Source organism: Cibotium barometz, chromosome 16 (genome assembly GCF_041138505.1).
Source record: "Cibotium barometz isolate CiBa-2024 chromosome 16, ASM4113850v1, whole genome shotgun sequence".
Classification (NCBI taxonomy): domain Eukaryota; kingdom Viridiplantae; phylum Streptophyta; class Polypodiopsida; order Cyatheales; family Cibotiaceae; genus Cibotium; species Cibotium barometz.
In genome coordinates this window covers 16,861,915-16,877,746 of record NC_141061.1, presented here as the reverse complement: position 1 = coordinate 16,877,746, position 15,832 = coordinate 16,861,915, and the positions used below count along the sequence as shown (strand labels likewise).

The window sequence follows — 15,832 nt, the reverse complement described above, 5'->3', positions numbered from 1 at the left end:
AGAAATGATCTTGACTACGTTAGAGTAAAAAGTCATCCTGGTGGAATCGCCCGTGCTTTCCGGTAAAGGAAGTTTTTCCGGGTTCGGTTTTGGAACAACCGACGGATTAGTCTCTTATCCGGATATCCGTGGGTGAGGCCCCGAATGTGGGATCCCTGTCCCGCGCGAGAAGTGCTACTTCCGCTGCTAGTATCCCGAATCTGTTGCTCGGTGGGAACATGGGGATCTCACACACACTCACAAAACCCTAATAGAGAACACACAAGGTGAGAGGCTGAAAATCTTCTTCATCTTCACTCAACACTCAACACACCATATACAAGATAAGAGTACACATAATATGAAAGGTACTCAACCAATACATACACGGGTTCTCTATAGTGTGAACCCAACTAAATGAGCTGGCGCTATAACTATGCCAATCTCTAGAATGGCTGTCACACAGCCTGTCATCCCACTGGCCGCATATCACCCAAGATCTCACCAACCATGCTAGTGGTGTAAGTGTGGGCCTATCCCCTAGGCGGGTCATCAGTGTCCACCGCCTCACTCGATGAGCTCGATATCTCAACAATATGTGCACGACAAGTAATATTGTGTATAGAGAAATTATACGGGCCAAAGTGCAAGATTGGTAAAGCAGAGATACATGAAGTTTTAGATGAATTCCAAGATGTATTGCCTGAGAAGTTGCCATAAGGGTTACCGCCTAAACGCTCCGTGGACCATAAGGTCGAACTCTTACCAGGGCACAGCCCTCCGGCGGGCTAAAGCTCCATACAAGAGGGATGGTACAAAGCTCAAGGAGCTCAAGGTGCAGTTAAGTGAATCGAAAATGGAATGATCCGATCCAGCAAGTCACCCTATGGTGCACCCGTGTTGTTTGTCAAAAAGAAGGACGGGTCAGCCAGGTTATGCACTGATTATAGGGCTCTCAACAAGATCACTATCAAGAATCGCTACCTAGTACCAGTGATGGAAGAATTATTGGAGCAGTTGGCGGGAGCAAAATACTACAATCGGATTTATTTACGATCTGGATATCATTAGATAAGAAGTGCGAAGAAGACATTGAAAAAACGACATTTCGCACCAGGTATGGAAGCCACGAATGGCTGGAGTTGCCGTTTGGGTTAACTAATGCTTCGGCCACCTTTTGCACTATGATGAATGATATATTCAAGGATTACTTAGACAAATTTCTAATGATCTGCTCATATATAGCAAGACTTTGAGTGAACATAAGGAGCACTTAAGAAAGGTATTTCAAAGCACAAATTGTATGCCAAACCAGAGAAGTGTGAGTTCGCAGTAAACTGAAGTGGACTTCTTGGGATTTGTGGTCAATCGGAAAGGGGTGCAAATAGACCCTAAGAAGATTGAGGCAGTGGGGTGAAATGGAGTGCACCCAGAACTGTGTGGGAAGTTCATGAGAGTTCGTGGGATTCACACAATTTTGCCGCGAATTTGTCAAAGATTTTAGTAAAATTGCTACCCCACTTTACTGATATAACGAAAGGCATGTCATTGTTTTTTGTTTCTATAATAGATAGAATAGATTTGTGTTTGTATTGCGTGTATAACTTGGTCGTGATTTTTTTGTTTTGGCAGATATGTCCGAAGTCATTAATATTAATTAAATATGTTCTGCTCTTATATCTTTTTCTCTCTTTCACTATCTCTCACACATAATCGCGCATACACATGGTTGATGTGTTATTGTTGCATATTTATAGACAGAAGAGCAATGTCGGAAGCAACTTTGAATAAGGGGATGTCATGGATACAAAATAGGAAAATTCCAAGCAAATAACATTTTTCTTATTATTTTTTTTGCATTATTATTTATCCCACATGACATACCTTTGTTTTGTATAGCACCACCATTTTGGTTTACACTTGATGGGCCTTACTTTTCTGTGTATGAGGTAATAAATGCCTATCAGGATGGGTAAGCAGTTTGTACTTTCCTCACCGTTTGTTTTCTTACTAAAATAGAAGTTTGAGAATTGTGTTCTGATTTACTTTTGAATTTATTGAATTTAGGGATTTACTACTGGGGGATATCTTCTTATTACAAATATATGAGTCTTCATTAGAGATGTGTCCTTGAGATGCCACAAGGTGTTTATCTCTTTCGAAAAGATAGAAGTTCTTTCACTGCCGATAAAGATTCTCCTACTTAGAAAGTGTCGTTTCTAGGAAATCATGTTCCAAAAGGATGGATACAGTGCTGTACAAGGACAAATTCCTATTGTAATGTTTTTTCATGCTGCCTCCAGAGACACCAATTGAATTGCCAACTATGCACAATGATTCTTAAAATCATTAGCATTCTCTTTGTCTTTTTCTCTCTTACTCATACCCGCGCTCTTGAACACACATACCATTGCAGTTACTTTATGTATGTAAAAATATATAAATTGAACACGATATATATACCGTTCTAAACAATACCGCAACATCGCGGGAGTCCTGTGTACGAATATGAGTATTATATATGTGCACTGAACACTTTTATAAAATACATGCATGTGGATTTATATCAGACACTTGGCCCTCTTTGTAACCTCGGATTCTCTCTTTCTCATCAATATACCAGCCTTTTTTTTGAAAAAAAAAATAAAATACATGCATGTGGTCTCTTTGTTTTGGCGTGCTGGCCGGAAACATACTAACCTTCCTCATGCGTGATGATGCAGCTTGCCTGTGTATGTACGACCAGCGTGTATTTGTGAGCTCTCACAAATGCTTCACTCTCTCCCAGAAACCAGATGATGCTGAGGGCACCCTTGTGGTACTCAAGAAGTTGTGGGTTAGCGGCATTCTTTAGGAGGACGCTTCGCGTCGTCAGGTTTGGGCCATGTTTAGGTTTTTGTTTTGTGAATCTTTCCACATCAACGAGGGCCTTCTTAGGGTTTACTGCTGTCAAACTCCATAGGCCCTGCTTAGGAATTCCTTTTGTGAAATTTTTTCCATTTAATACAGCCTATTTACAGTTTCGTGTAGCGAAATTCCTTACATTTAACCGCAGCTCTACAGTGTGGACAACACTGTGCACAGAAGGGCACACAGGCAAACATGTGTTTCAGCCTTGCACAGGTGTTTCATATGTGTTTTTGCCATGGATACCACTGTTGCAGAGCCTCCTGCGAAGGTTTCTCTCTACCAAAAGATATTTTTCAGAGGATAAGTCATGGGGAAAAAACCCGGAATGGCTGAACAGTTTTGACATGCAGGTTAACGAAGCTGCATATGCCAAACTGCTGCGCCTTGCTGGAAGTGCAAAGGATCTCCTCTTAGGCAAGAGATTGCACCTGCACATCATCAGAAGTGGGCATGATCCAACTGTGCTCTTAGGCAACCTGCTTGTACAGATGTACGGAAAATGTGGGGCAATGGAGGATGCAATGGCCGTCTTTGGTGGCATGTGCGTACGGAATGTGTTTTCATGGACGCTTATTATTGAAGCGTATGCTCAGCATGGGCAGTTTGAGGAGGCTGCTCAACTCTTTGAAGAAATGGAGAAATCCAGCACAACCCCGGATGTGGTCACCTTCGTTGTAATGGTTTCTGCATGTGCAGATGGTGCAGCTTTAGACGAAGGAAAGCGGTTGCATTCCGGCCTCATTGATAGAGGACACGAATCTGAGGTTATTGCTGGGAATGCTCTCATGAATCTGTATGGTAAGTGCTGTAGTTTAGAAGATGCTAGGAGAGTGTTTGATATGACACGTGCACACACAGTAGTTTCTTGGAACACAATGATTGGAGTATATTTCCAATGTGAGCAGGTGGAGGAGGCACTCCAGCTCTTCCAGCAAATGCATGTCGAGGGAGTTCTGCCTGACAAGTACACGTATGTCAGTATTCTTAATGTTTGTACCGACCAGGCCAATTTAGCTGAGAGCAAGCAGCTACATAGCCTCATTGTTCATAGTGCATTTCAATCAGACATGGTTGTTAGGACTGCACTGATTAAGATGTATAGCAATCGTGGAAGTTTAACGGAATCACACAGATTGTTTGACATGATGGACACGCGGGATTTTGTAGCATGGAATACCATGATCGCAGCATATGCTCAGCATGCACAAGGCGAGAGTGTACTTGGACTCTCTCAGCAGATGTATGTGGAAGGGGTCATGCTGGACAAGGTAACGTTCCTTTCACTTCTTTGTGTGTGTGCTGACTTAAAAGCACTAGATGCAGGCAAGCGAGTGCATGCGTCTATCATTGACAGGGATTATGAATCTGATGTTTCAGTGGGGAATGGTTTGATCAGTATGTATGGAAAGTGCGGCAAGATTGAGCACGCCCAGAAGGTGTTTGATAGAATGCTTGAGCGGGATGTGGTTTCATGGAACACTTTGATCATGGCTTATGTACAGCAAGGGGAAGGGCCAAGCAAAGTGGCACTCCAGGTCTTTCAACAAATGCAGTTAGAATGCGTGATTCCAAATAAAGTCACTTTTGTTGGCCTCCTTGATATGTGCTCTAGCCAGGTAGATGCAGCTGAATGCTGTCTCTTGCATACCTTCATTTTGGGCTCTGATTTTGAGTCGGATGTGACTGTGGGCAATGCCATAGTGAATATGTATGGAAAATGTGGTAATGTGAGGGAGGCGCAGAAAATGTTTCACAAAATGTCGGAGAGGGATGATTTTGCGTGGAATGCAATGATTGCAGCTCATGCACAGCATGGCCAAGGTAGGGGGGCCATTGAGCTTTTCCAACAAATGCGAATGGAGGGTGTGATTGCAAACAAGGTCACGTGTGTCAGCATCCTTGATATCTGTGCCAACGAGGCAAATCTAGGAGAGGGGAAACGTGTCCATGTACAGATTGTAAGTAACTCATTTGAAACAGATGTTACGGTAGCTACTGCCCTTTTTGACATGTATGGGAAATGTGGTATTGCGGAGGCTGCACGGAGTTCGTTTGATGTGATGCTAGAAAAAGATGTGGTGTCTTGGAACGCTATGGGCAAAGTGTATTCTCAGCACGGGCTGGGCATGGAGGCTATGCGGCTTTTTCAGCAAATGCAAAGAACTGATACGACACCTAACAATGCCACTTTTTCCTCTATTCTCTCAGCATGCAGTCATGCTGGACTTGTATTTGAGGGTTGCTGCTGCTTCGGTTTCATAACTCATGAGTATGGTATGATGCCAACCTTGAAACAGTATAACATCGTGATTGATCTTCTTGGACGGGCAGGACAGCTGGATGAGGTGGAAGATTTACTCTACAGTATGCCATGTCAACCTAGTGCAACATCATGGCTTACACTGCTTGATGCATGCAGAAAGTATTCAGATGCGATACGAGGGGAATGTGCTGCAGAACATATTTTTGAGTTGCATCCTGCCAACTCTGCAGCACATATAATGCTTTCAAACATATGGATGGCATCTAATTGCGCAACAACAGAGGTTTAATGACTGGCATGCATGTGACAGCCCTAGGCATGCCAAGGAGCAAGTGCAAGTGGCTGCATGCAAGGGAGGCTCCAAATTCAAGAATGCAATTCATCTTCAGATCTTTGGAGAACCTTTCATTTCATGATATCAACCAAGCATGCCATCAGGTTAGATTGCCTTTATTTCATTATCTAACAAGCAAGTTATCTATTTATCTACTTTTGTTTTTGAGGTGTGGGAGAGTAGGGATGCGTCTAATAATTTAGAACGTGCTCTTAGATGCAGGTTGTAACATGGAACACGATATTCTAGTCTCCTATGCAGGCGGTTCTTACCTCTGAGGGCTTGCCTTCTGTGTTAGTGAAAATTTCAAAGTGTCTATCTTAGCATCTCTTGTAAGTAAAGAAGCAGTACACCATCTGCATTTTTTTTTGGGGGTCGAAGGAAATGGAAGCTTATGATTTGCAGGACCTAGATGCATGTTTGAAAGGTTTCCAACATCAGCAGTGGAGGGTTGACATTATCTTGTTCTTTGTAGGTCTAGATGCTGCACTTCAGTGCTGTTTTGGAGGGGATACATTTGGGAAAGAGCTCTTTGTCCGTCTATGAGTTCCTTGGAAGGGATCGAATTGCTATGAAGTCTCACATTATAAGGAGCCTTGCTTGACTGGCTATGGCTAACATGGGAAGTGGGATTCTTACAATGCTTTGACTTATGGGCATCTTTGTGACTGGCAGAGTTCAAGCTGGAGGTCCCAATCTCATGACCAAGGCATGGAGTTTAGCTAGGATGAAAGGTTGTATACATCTATTGTGATGCATCTACACTTGAAAGATGAACGGACAACAGCGCGCAGCAAACAGAACGGGCAGCAGCGCACGCAGCCCATGGGAGAAATTGCGGACTGTGTCGAGAAAGTCGGTCATATTTGGAAATTGGGCAGGCAGTGTAGACAAAACGGGGCGGACAGCAATGAATGTATAGCCGCTGTTAGGTAGGCAGATCTGGGCACCCGCCAAATGAATATTAAACTTTATTTCAAAGATTGATTTTGGGAATTGAAGGCAGCCCACCAGCCACGACCAGCGTGCGTGCAGTCCAACCTGCCTAATTGAAAGGTGTTTTGCCTATAAATATAGCCATCAGCCCCAGGTTCATTCATCACCTAATCAGCTGGGGTTCATTTTGAGCAATTTAGCCAGTAGACTGCGCTATTATAGTAGTAGACATCCAAAAGCAGTCGAAAAAGCTGGGTTTCCCGCCAACTTCAGTTACACAGAGATTGATTGGTCACATATATGATGGGGAGGTTTACATCACATATACAGACATTTCTCTTGTAATGCAGATTAGTTATAGTTATTAGTGTGTGCTTGTGTTGTGTTTAAGTCTTCCGGCTCTGTTAACACGTGCACCTGACTAGTGCCCTTACACTTGGTATGATAGAAAATATGCTAGGATTGGTGAAGTCTCTTTTGCTTGTGACCACTTTTTTGCACAGATGAGTAGAGGGGTGCACTACTCGATACCGGCTGCCCAATTCGACATCCAGATCGTTGCTCTTGGCACATGTGACCACTCTATGATAGGATTTTTCTACTCGACTGGCTGTGTCCAGCAGGGGCACCAGCATTCATTTTCAAGTTGTGGATGTCAACTTGATCAATGGGCACCTCTCTAGGCATGAGGAGGGCCACCAGCAATAGGTGGAACAGCTTGAATGTGTGATTGACATTCAAGATGTCACTCCTGGTCCTTGGAACACTCAGACTGGCATGAGAGCTGGCAAAGGAGCCGCCATGAGGAGTGGTTTGATTGGCTCAGGTCTCGTTTCTGCAACTAAGCAGACCCAGCTTCTGAAGCATCCCAAACTCAGTGAAAGGGCAGATGGTTAGATAATCCTCAATTAGAATCGGGGGATAATGGCCACAATGGAGGCAATAAATGGTTCAGATATCTCCAGTTGCGTGGAGACTTTCTGTGACGAGTTTAAAGATTTTGGAGAAGAGCAGTGATCTTTTCAGAGATCCTGAGCAGAGTTTATTTTGTCCGAGCTTGAGTTCTTTGCAGTGTTTGCAGAACAAGGAGGGTGTTTTGCCCTTGAGGTGTGATCCTTTCACATGGATCATTTATTTGTTGCTGATTCTTGGCATCTGGTTCTACTTATGGAATAATCTTTTGCTATCAGTGACACTTTTGAGGACTTTGTTACCACTGCAGTTTATATTCATGTTTCCCTTTCTCATCGCGAGGAGTCCCTCTACCTCTGCCTCTCTTTGTGATGCTTCTGAGGATGCTCCTCCCCCTACCAGTTCTGCAGGTTTGTTGTTTTGGAGGATGGTTTTTGAACCCGGTGGGATGCTTTGGATCTGTGGTTGCTAAAGTGCCTGGGGCACAGTGGTACTTCTAGAGTTTTTTGGATTTGGATCAGAATCAGGTTGGACTTGTATCAGTCCGACGATATCTTTTTTCAGAGGAGGATGTGGATTCCTTTTATCTTGCAATGCCCACCTTAGTGGCGTGTACCATCATTGGGCAACTCATGGTATTGAGTTTGAGCAGATGGACCCCATCTTTTCTACAGAGTCTATATCTTGCGATGCTGACCTTTTCAGACGATACTTTTGTATAGCATTTGGCTACTCTTGGTATAGAGTTGGAGCAGATTGACTCTATTTCTTTTGAGGGTTCCAGTGAGGAGCAGTTTGCTTCTCCCAGGATTGATTATCTTGCGATGCCCACCTCAGCGGCGTGTACTTATGTATATCATTGGGCAACGCATGGTCTTTTCTACATAGTCTTTACATCTTGCGATGCCGACCTTTTCAGAGGATGCTTTTGTACAGCATTTGGCTACTCTTGGTGCAGAGTTGGAGCAGATTGACTCTATTTCTTTTGAGGGTTTCAGTGAGGAGCAATTTGTTTCTCCGAGGATTGATTATTTATAGGATCTGATCTTGGTTGGTTATGAGGTTTTTCATACCTTCTCCAGGTTGGATACACGACATTCGACTTCGGGGTGTGTTCTTACACTTGGGTTTGAAACCATTATTTGGAGCAGCACGTCGCAACCCACATGGTTGTTTTGTTCTAGAGGAGTGATGTACCTGGCAACTTGTTCTGTTGCTTTTGTAGCTGAGTTGTTGAGGAGATTGTTTGTTGAGCTTTCTTGGTACCTGTTTTTGCAGTCTTTCATCTTTGATCGAGGATGGCGTCTGTGGCTTCTTGGAGTTCACTCAACATCCGGTGTTGAGAGGGGGTGTTAGACATCATCCCCTTCTTCTTGCTGGCTTCCTGTTTGGTGTCCTATTATAGCCTCTAGGGTTGACCATGTTAGTCAGAGGGGCTGGTCATCCCTCACATATATTTTTCCACATTATTTCCCATTTTATGAAGTCTTGGGTATTTTTCCCAGTCGTGGAGGATTTTATCTCTAGTCGGCTGCCTATACATGGGCATATATACAGCTGGCTTGCCTCTCTCATTTCTCACTGCTTGCTTAGCATTGTTTGCTACAATCCCTCACATACGAGGTTTTGTCTCCTCTTGCTTGGGACATGTATTCCTTTTGAAGATGATATTGAGAGCAGGTTCTCACCTGTGTTTCCTCTCTCTCTCTCTCTCTCTCTCTCTCTCTCTCTCTCTCTCTCCTATGTTTCCACTTTTCCTTCTTTCGTTGCACATTCTATCATTATGCTCCATAAGTCCATCCGGCCATGGGGGCAGGTGGACAAGTTCATGGGTGGTTTGAAGCTACCCTTTAATCTGTTTGTTTGCATGCATTGGTGGCTTGAGAGTGATCTCTTGGACACAATCGTATAGCAATGACCTTGATACTCCGAATGGTTTCAGGTGGTGAACACAAGTCTAGCAGCAGAAGGAGAAGGAGATTTCATAGGATATAGCTGCTTAGACTATGGGGGATAAGAATAGTTATAGTGGGGGAGTGTCGAAGCCATTATTTTGTTAGGACAAGTTCCAAGCCAAGGGTTTGGTCGGTAGATGTGTTAAGTGTGAGTCCATATTTGGAAAACACGAACAAGTAGTCTGAAGAGAAGGCTATTACAAGCCAGAGGATGATTGTAGAGGCGAGTGTCTTGGCTCTTTTCATCTTTGGTGTTAGGGGATGCATTAGATTTGAAGGAGATAGCATAGGCGGAAGCATAAACAGTAAACATATGAGAGAGTGCAAAGGAGATTGAGAGAGTTGGACAAGATCACCTTTTATAACAACAGTAAAGCTTTTATGATGGCAATGGCCAACTGAGTGTTGAATTATGTGCAAGGGAAATGGATGAATGAGTGAATAATTGGGAACTCCTTATATAGTGCACTAGGGACCTGGCCGATTGCCTCTAGGGATGGCCGACTAGCCTTGGATAAAATAAATAGGAGAAAATAGATAAAATACCAAATAAATGATAGATCTCCAAAACATTGAGATGCACAAACTCTAACACCCCCCTTTGCAACTCATAGTAAGCAAGAGTCAGAAGAAGATAAGTCGATGAAGATGCAACCATGGACCCTCCAGCACCGTGAATACTGGAATCACCTCGGAGAGAGCACCCACCAACGTGTTTCCTCGAAACAAGATGCCACCACGAGCAGCAAGGAACTTTGCTTGGCCATGAATCCCTACATAAGTGTGCAATGAACTCCAAGAATAGATGATGAGCTGCTGAACACATCGCGCCCATAATCCCCAACAGTGGACGGAACACAACACGCCCCAAAAGCCTTGAACAATGAACTTGAAACAGATCTAGTTCATAGTACCAACAAAGATAACCATGTCTTTGCTGTACCAAAGATAACCATGTCTTGCCAGATGTCGAATGCTTGGAACTCCGAATCACGGTCCCCATGCACCAATAGGTGGAGTTGTAATCAGCTCCCTCTCTCGCCCACAAGTCTCTTCTGGCTGGAAGCATATGGGGAAAAACTGCATATGTACTAGAGAAGCACAGCATCTGGGGTCTCCTGAGTTGGAAGAGCCGTGGGAGCCCTAGAAGTGGTACTAGAATCTATATCACTAGCCTATGTTGTGTCTTTGCCTTTTCTCTGAGATGAAGCCTTGCCCTTGGTCTTGTTTAGACAAACAATCTTTGGACAGATGGCGTCTTTTTCCACAAGTAAAGCAGCAACTCCGACCTTTCTTTTGAACTGAGAAAAGTGCCTGGTCAGAACTGTTGATTGACACCTTCAATATACCCTGTGAGATGAGAACAGGCTCCTCCTCCAAAAGTAGGAGCTAAGATCATTAAAAGCCAACTGAGTGGATGTGACTTGGCACCGTAAAGATCGAGAAATCACATCATAGTCTAGAGGAATCTTGGTGAGGATAAGAGCAGCCGGCTGAGAAGAGGACAAAGCAGCACCCTTAGCCAGTAATTGGTCATGGATAACCTTGGCCTTCATGAGAAAAGATTGCATTGAACTGTCTTCATGAAATAACAAGCCGTAGAGCTACCCCTGCAAGGTAACTGCCCTCATCGATGAATCTCGAGCAAAGAGATCCTCCAATTTTGACCATACTCGATGAGCACTGGTGAGAGTTTGCACTGTCGGTAAGACCTCCTCGGTGATGATCTGCAGCACAAGCACAGAATGTGCCTTCGAGTCTTGATTCTCCCAGTCTTGTTATTCCACAGCAAATTCATCCTCCTGATCTTGAGTCCACCGCCTAGAGTTTTGAGGACACTCGAGCTTCCTTTCAGTGCCCTGAACAATGTCCCACAAACCCTTGTGGATGAACCAGATCCGCATCTGAAGCTTCCAATGAGCATAGTCGGGTCCTTTCGAATTGTCATCCTTGTTCGTACAGGGGGGATCCATATCCACAATAGCAAAGAATAGATCTCAGCTCTCAAACACTTCTCTCAACAAGTGCTTTACAATGAAGTGAGGCACCAGGAACAATCAACCCCCTTTCAAACCTGAGAGAGGAGGCTAGTCAGCAGCAAATCAGTCCAAGAAACCACTGGGAACCTCCTACCAAAAGGGCAGGACTCATGCAGGAAGAAGGAAATGTACATCCACTTGTCTGGCAAACGCAGCCAGAAAACCAGGCCGACTTGCCTCTGTAGGAGAAAACGCAGCCAACAATTTGGCCGGTAGAGCAAGAAGGGTTGGCTGGACCAAAAAACGCAACAATTTGTGAAAACACGGCCACTGTTTGGGGCTGATCTTCAGCCTGTTGAGATATCGAGCTCATCTAGTGAGGCAGTGGACACTGATGACCCGTCTGGGGGATAGGCCCCACACTTATACCATTGTCATGGTTGGTGAGATCATGGGTGATATGCAGCCAATGGGATGACAGGCTGTGTGAGCCATTCTAGAGACTGGCATAGTTATAGCGCCAGCTCATTTAGTTGGATTCACACTATAGAGAACCCTAGTATGTATTTGGTTGAGTACCTTTTCATATGTGTGTACTCTTATCTTTGTATATGGAGTGTTGAGTGTTGTGTGAAGAAGAAGAAGATTTTCAGCCTCTCACCTTGTGTATTCTCTTTTAGGGTTTTGTGAGTATGTGTGTGCTTGCAAGAGCTCAAGCTCTCTTCTCCCCTGCATCTTTTCATGGTATCAGAGCCTGGTTCATGTTAAGGGCTGAGCTGCAAGCAAGAGAAGCACAGGAAGCGGTACGAGGGTAAGAGCTTCATCTACTCTTCCCTATTTGTGTTGGCGACAACTACACCCTTGTCGGAGGAGCTCTACGGGAGGCACCGACAAACGATCTCTGATTGAGGAGCTTTCTTCGCGGGAGTAAAGTTGTAGGGTAACTATAATGTCAGAAATTTTCAGGCCAAAAACGTGTTTCGGGTGCATCACAACTTTCGTTTTTCAGAAAGCAGGCGATTTCGAGCACTGCGAGTAAGTCATCGATTCTCTGCAGAACTCTATTTTAAGAACTACAGGAAGACAGATTGGTTGTGTAGACATTGTGTGTGCTGCAAAGAGGTCAACAGTTGCCATTGGGTGTATGTATACACATCGAGGTCCCTGGTTGTGACATTTGAGTGTGTAGTACAGTTGTGACATTTGAGTGTGTAGTACAGTACCGTTACAGAAAATACAGCAGTTTGTGCAGGACAAACTAGAGTGTTGTTTCTGGTAAATTTGTGTGTCTGGCAAGATGTCAAATGATGGCATAAACCAGATTGTTGCTGAGAAGCTTGATAAGAACAACTTCCATGCTTGGAGGTTCAGATTGATAAATTTCCTGATGGGAAAAGGTTATTGTCTGGGACTATATAGAAGGTGAGCACGAAGAGGCACCGGAGATATCGGAGATTAATCCGACTGCTGCAGATGTGAAAGATATCAAGGAATGGAACCAAGGAGCCAGAAAAGTTATGTATTGGCTCTCTATCAGTATACAGGACACCATGATTGGGCATATACAGGATGCCAAGTCTCCTAACAAGGAGGCGTGGGATACCTTGGTAAAACTCTATGAAACGAATACCAAGGCACGAAAGATACAGTTGAAGGATGAACTTCATACTGTGGAGAAAAAGAGTATGTCTGTGAATGACTATGCATTGAAGATCAAGGGTATTGTGGAATCCCTTGCATCTATTGGCGTTTCAGTAGATGATGATGATGAGGTGGAAGTCTGTCTATGTGGTCTCGGGCCACAATACAAGGCGTTCAAGACGTCTATTTTCAGAATCGGGAAAACATTCCCAATTTCACAGATTTGGTGTCTATGTTGATTATAGAAGATAAGAGCTTAGGTGAAGACCAACAGCCTTCACACAACAAAAATAGTTTAGAGCAACAAGCCTTCTACACAAGTTCAGGAAGAGGACGAGGTAGAGGAGGCCATGGACGCGGCCAAGGAGGTGGCCGAATAGGTAATCAGAATTATGGCCAGCAACAGCAACAACAACAGTCCGAGAATTCACAACAACAACAACACGCCGATGAAAGAGGCTAATTCAGAGGTGGGGGGATCAAAGAGGTTGTGGAAATTGGTAAAGGCAGTATAATGATACACCTGGATACTTTTATTGTGGTAAGCCTAGACATGTGCGGACAGATTGTTATAAAAAGCAGGCTGACATGCAAAATGGAAAATTGCTGCAAAACAATTATGCATCCTCGAGCATAAACAATAAGGATAATGAAAGGTTGTTTGTTATGCAACATATCGTTAATGCCATGTCTGAAAATGTTGAAGCAGCACATAAAGATGATGTATGGTACGTTGATTCAGGTGCTTCAAACCACATGACAAGTCATGGGGAGTGGTTTAAGGAGATAAAAAACCTTGAAAGACCAGGTATTGTGGAAACAGGGGATGACACTGCTCATCCAATTGCCCATGTTGGAGATGTGCCATTGTCTATGCAACAGGATGGCAAAGTGACGTACCTTGCAGATGTACTTCATGTTCCGAACATAACAAAGAATCTGGTTTCAGTTGGCCAGATGATTGAGCAGGGTTTACAGGTTCGGTTTAACCTTGATGGTTGCTATGTTGAAGACTTTAAAGACAAGTGTCAGATGAGCTGAGAACTAAGCTAGATCCAAAAGCTAAAAAATGTGTGTTTATTGGGTATTCCCTTGAGCAAAAGGGATACAGGTGTTATAACCCTGCTACACGTGAGTTGAGGATAAGTAGGGATAATGTTTTTGATGAGATGAGCAGCTGGTATGCTGCTGAAAAAGAAGCTGTTGGGACTGATGTGAGTGGAAATGTGATTGCACACAATGCAAGTCAGCAATCACAGTCTTTGAGTGGACCAGTGCTGCTGAAAAAGAAGCTGTTGGGGCTGATGTGAGTGGAAATGTGGTTGCACACAATGCAAGTCAGCAATCACAGTATTTGAGTGGACGAGGAGAGTCCTCATCTAGTGGTTCAGTTGATAGACCATGGAGTGGCAGGCTGCATCATAATACCAGTCGTGCAAATGTGATTAGTACATCACATAAAGGCAAAGAGAAAGTGGTTGAGCCCCTTAGTATGCCTGACATTTTTGCAGGGCATTCTCATGTTGATGGAGAGTCTAGTGGCTCAGAGATGAGCCTTGATGAGGATCTTGGGATACCAGCCATGAGAACACCTGGTGTAAAGAAGGCTATGGAAGCCATAAATGCAAAGCTGCGAAGATCTGGGAGAGTGAAGAATCCTGTGCAGAGGTTTACCTATGATGGTTATGTGGCACATCACTATGCATACATGGCAAAAGTTGTATAGGTTGTAGAGCCCACATACATTGATGAAGTTGTTGGAAATGCGTGTTGGGAGAAAGCTATGGATGAGGAGATGGATGCACTATATGGAAATGAGACTTGGGATTTAGTGCAATTGCCTGAAGGCAAGAAAGCCATTGGATGCAAGTGGGTGTACAAAGTTAAACATAACAGTGATGGAAGCATAAGAAGGTACAAGGTTAGATTGGTAGCCAAAGGATATGCGCAGATATATGGCATTGATTGAGGAAACTTTCAGTCCTGTTGTGCCAAACTGGCAACAGTGAGAGTGGTGATAGCAGTGGCTACGTCAAAGCAATGGTCTTTACATCAGATGGATGTAAAGAATGCATTCTTGCATGGGGATTTACAGGAAGAGGTGTATATGTTGCAGCCACCTGGTTATGAGGATGTGAGTCACCCTGAGCATGTTTGCAGGTTGAAGAAAGCCTTGTATGGCTGAAAACAAGCACCAAGAGCATGGTCTGACAAGGTTTTTGAATATCTTGTCACTATTGGCTTTCATGTAGCCAATGCAGATTTCTCGCTGTATGTGAGACACAGTGATAGAGGGGTTGTGCTTGTTGTCATCTATGTAGATGACCTTATCATTACGGGGGACCATGATGCAGAGATCTTTGATGTAAAGATCTTGCTTAGACAGAAGTTTGAGATGAAGGATCTGAGGGAGCTTAGATATTTCTTGGGCATTGAGGTGATTAGGTCACCACATGGTATTGGATTACTGCAGAGACAGTATGACTTGGACATGTTGTCTAAGTATGGTATGATAGGATGTAAGCCTATCTCAGTGCCACCGGATCAGAATGGCAAGTTGAGTGGTGTAGATTCAAGAGAGATTTTGGAGGATCCTACTATGTATAGGTGCATAGTAGGAAGCTTGATCTACATGATGATCACCAGGCCAGATTTGAGCTATGCTGTTGGGTTGGTGAGTCAGTTTATGTAGGTTCCTCGGAAGCCACATTTGGATGCATTGAGAAGCATATTGAGGTATGTGAGGTCTACTTTGCATTGTGGACTATTTTATGAAACTGGGACAGAGATATGTGTACATGGATACACAGATGTTGATTGGGCTGGTGGTATCTCATATAGAAGATCTACTAGTGGCTTCATGTTTTCTTTGGGGAGTGCTGCTGTGACTTGGAGCAGAAAGAAGCAGCCTACAGTTGCTCTA

General features: G+C 43.9%; 1 protein-coding gene across 4 annotated transcripts; it reads left to right on the top strand.

Moving 5' to 3' along the window:
• The first annotated feature begins 2,628 nt into the window (after positions 1-2,628).
• LOC147630431 (pentatricopeptide repeat-containing protein At1g11290, chloroplastic-like) lies at positions 2,629-9,022 on the top strand. Of its 4 annotated transcripts, none has more exons than XM_086810296.1 (4): positions 2,629-2,854; positions 3,240-5,590; positions 5,703-5,818; positions 5,962-9,022. In XM_086810296.1, exon 2 carries the CDS (start codon positions 3,378-3,380, stop codon positions 5,439-5,441), a length of 2,064 nt encoding a protein of 687 aa, XP_086666422.1. In that variant the 5' UTR covers positions 2,629-2,854; positions 3,240-3,377; the 3' UTR covers positions 5,442-5,590; positions 5,703-5,818; positions 5,962-9,022. The 4 variants fall into 4 exon arrangements, with proteins under 4 accessions (XP_086666422.1, XP_086666421.1, XP_086666419.1 ...); XM_086810295.1 differs by having other exon boundaries at positions 2,629-3,157; XM_086810293.1 differs by having other exon boundaries at positions 2,629-5,590; positions 5,962-6,418; positions 6,926-9,022.
• The last annotated feature ends 6,810 nt before the right edge of the window (positions 9,023-15,832 follow it).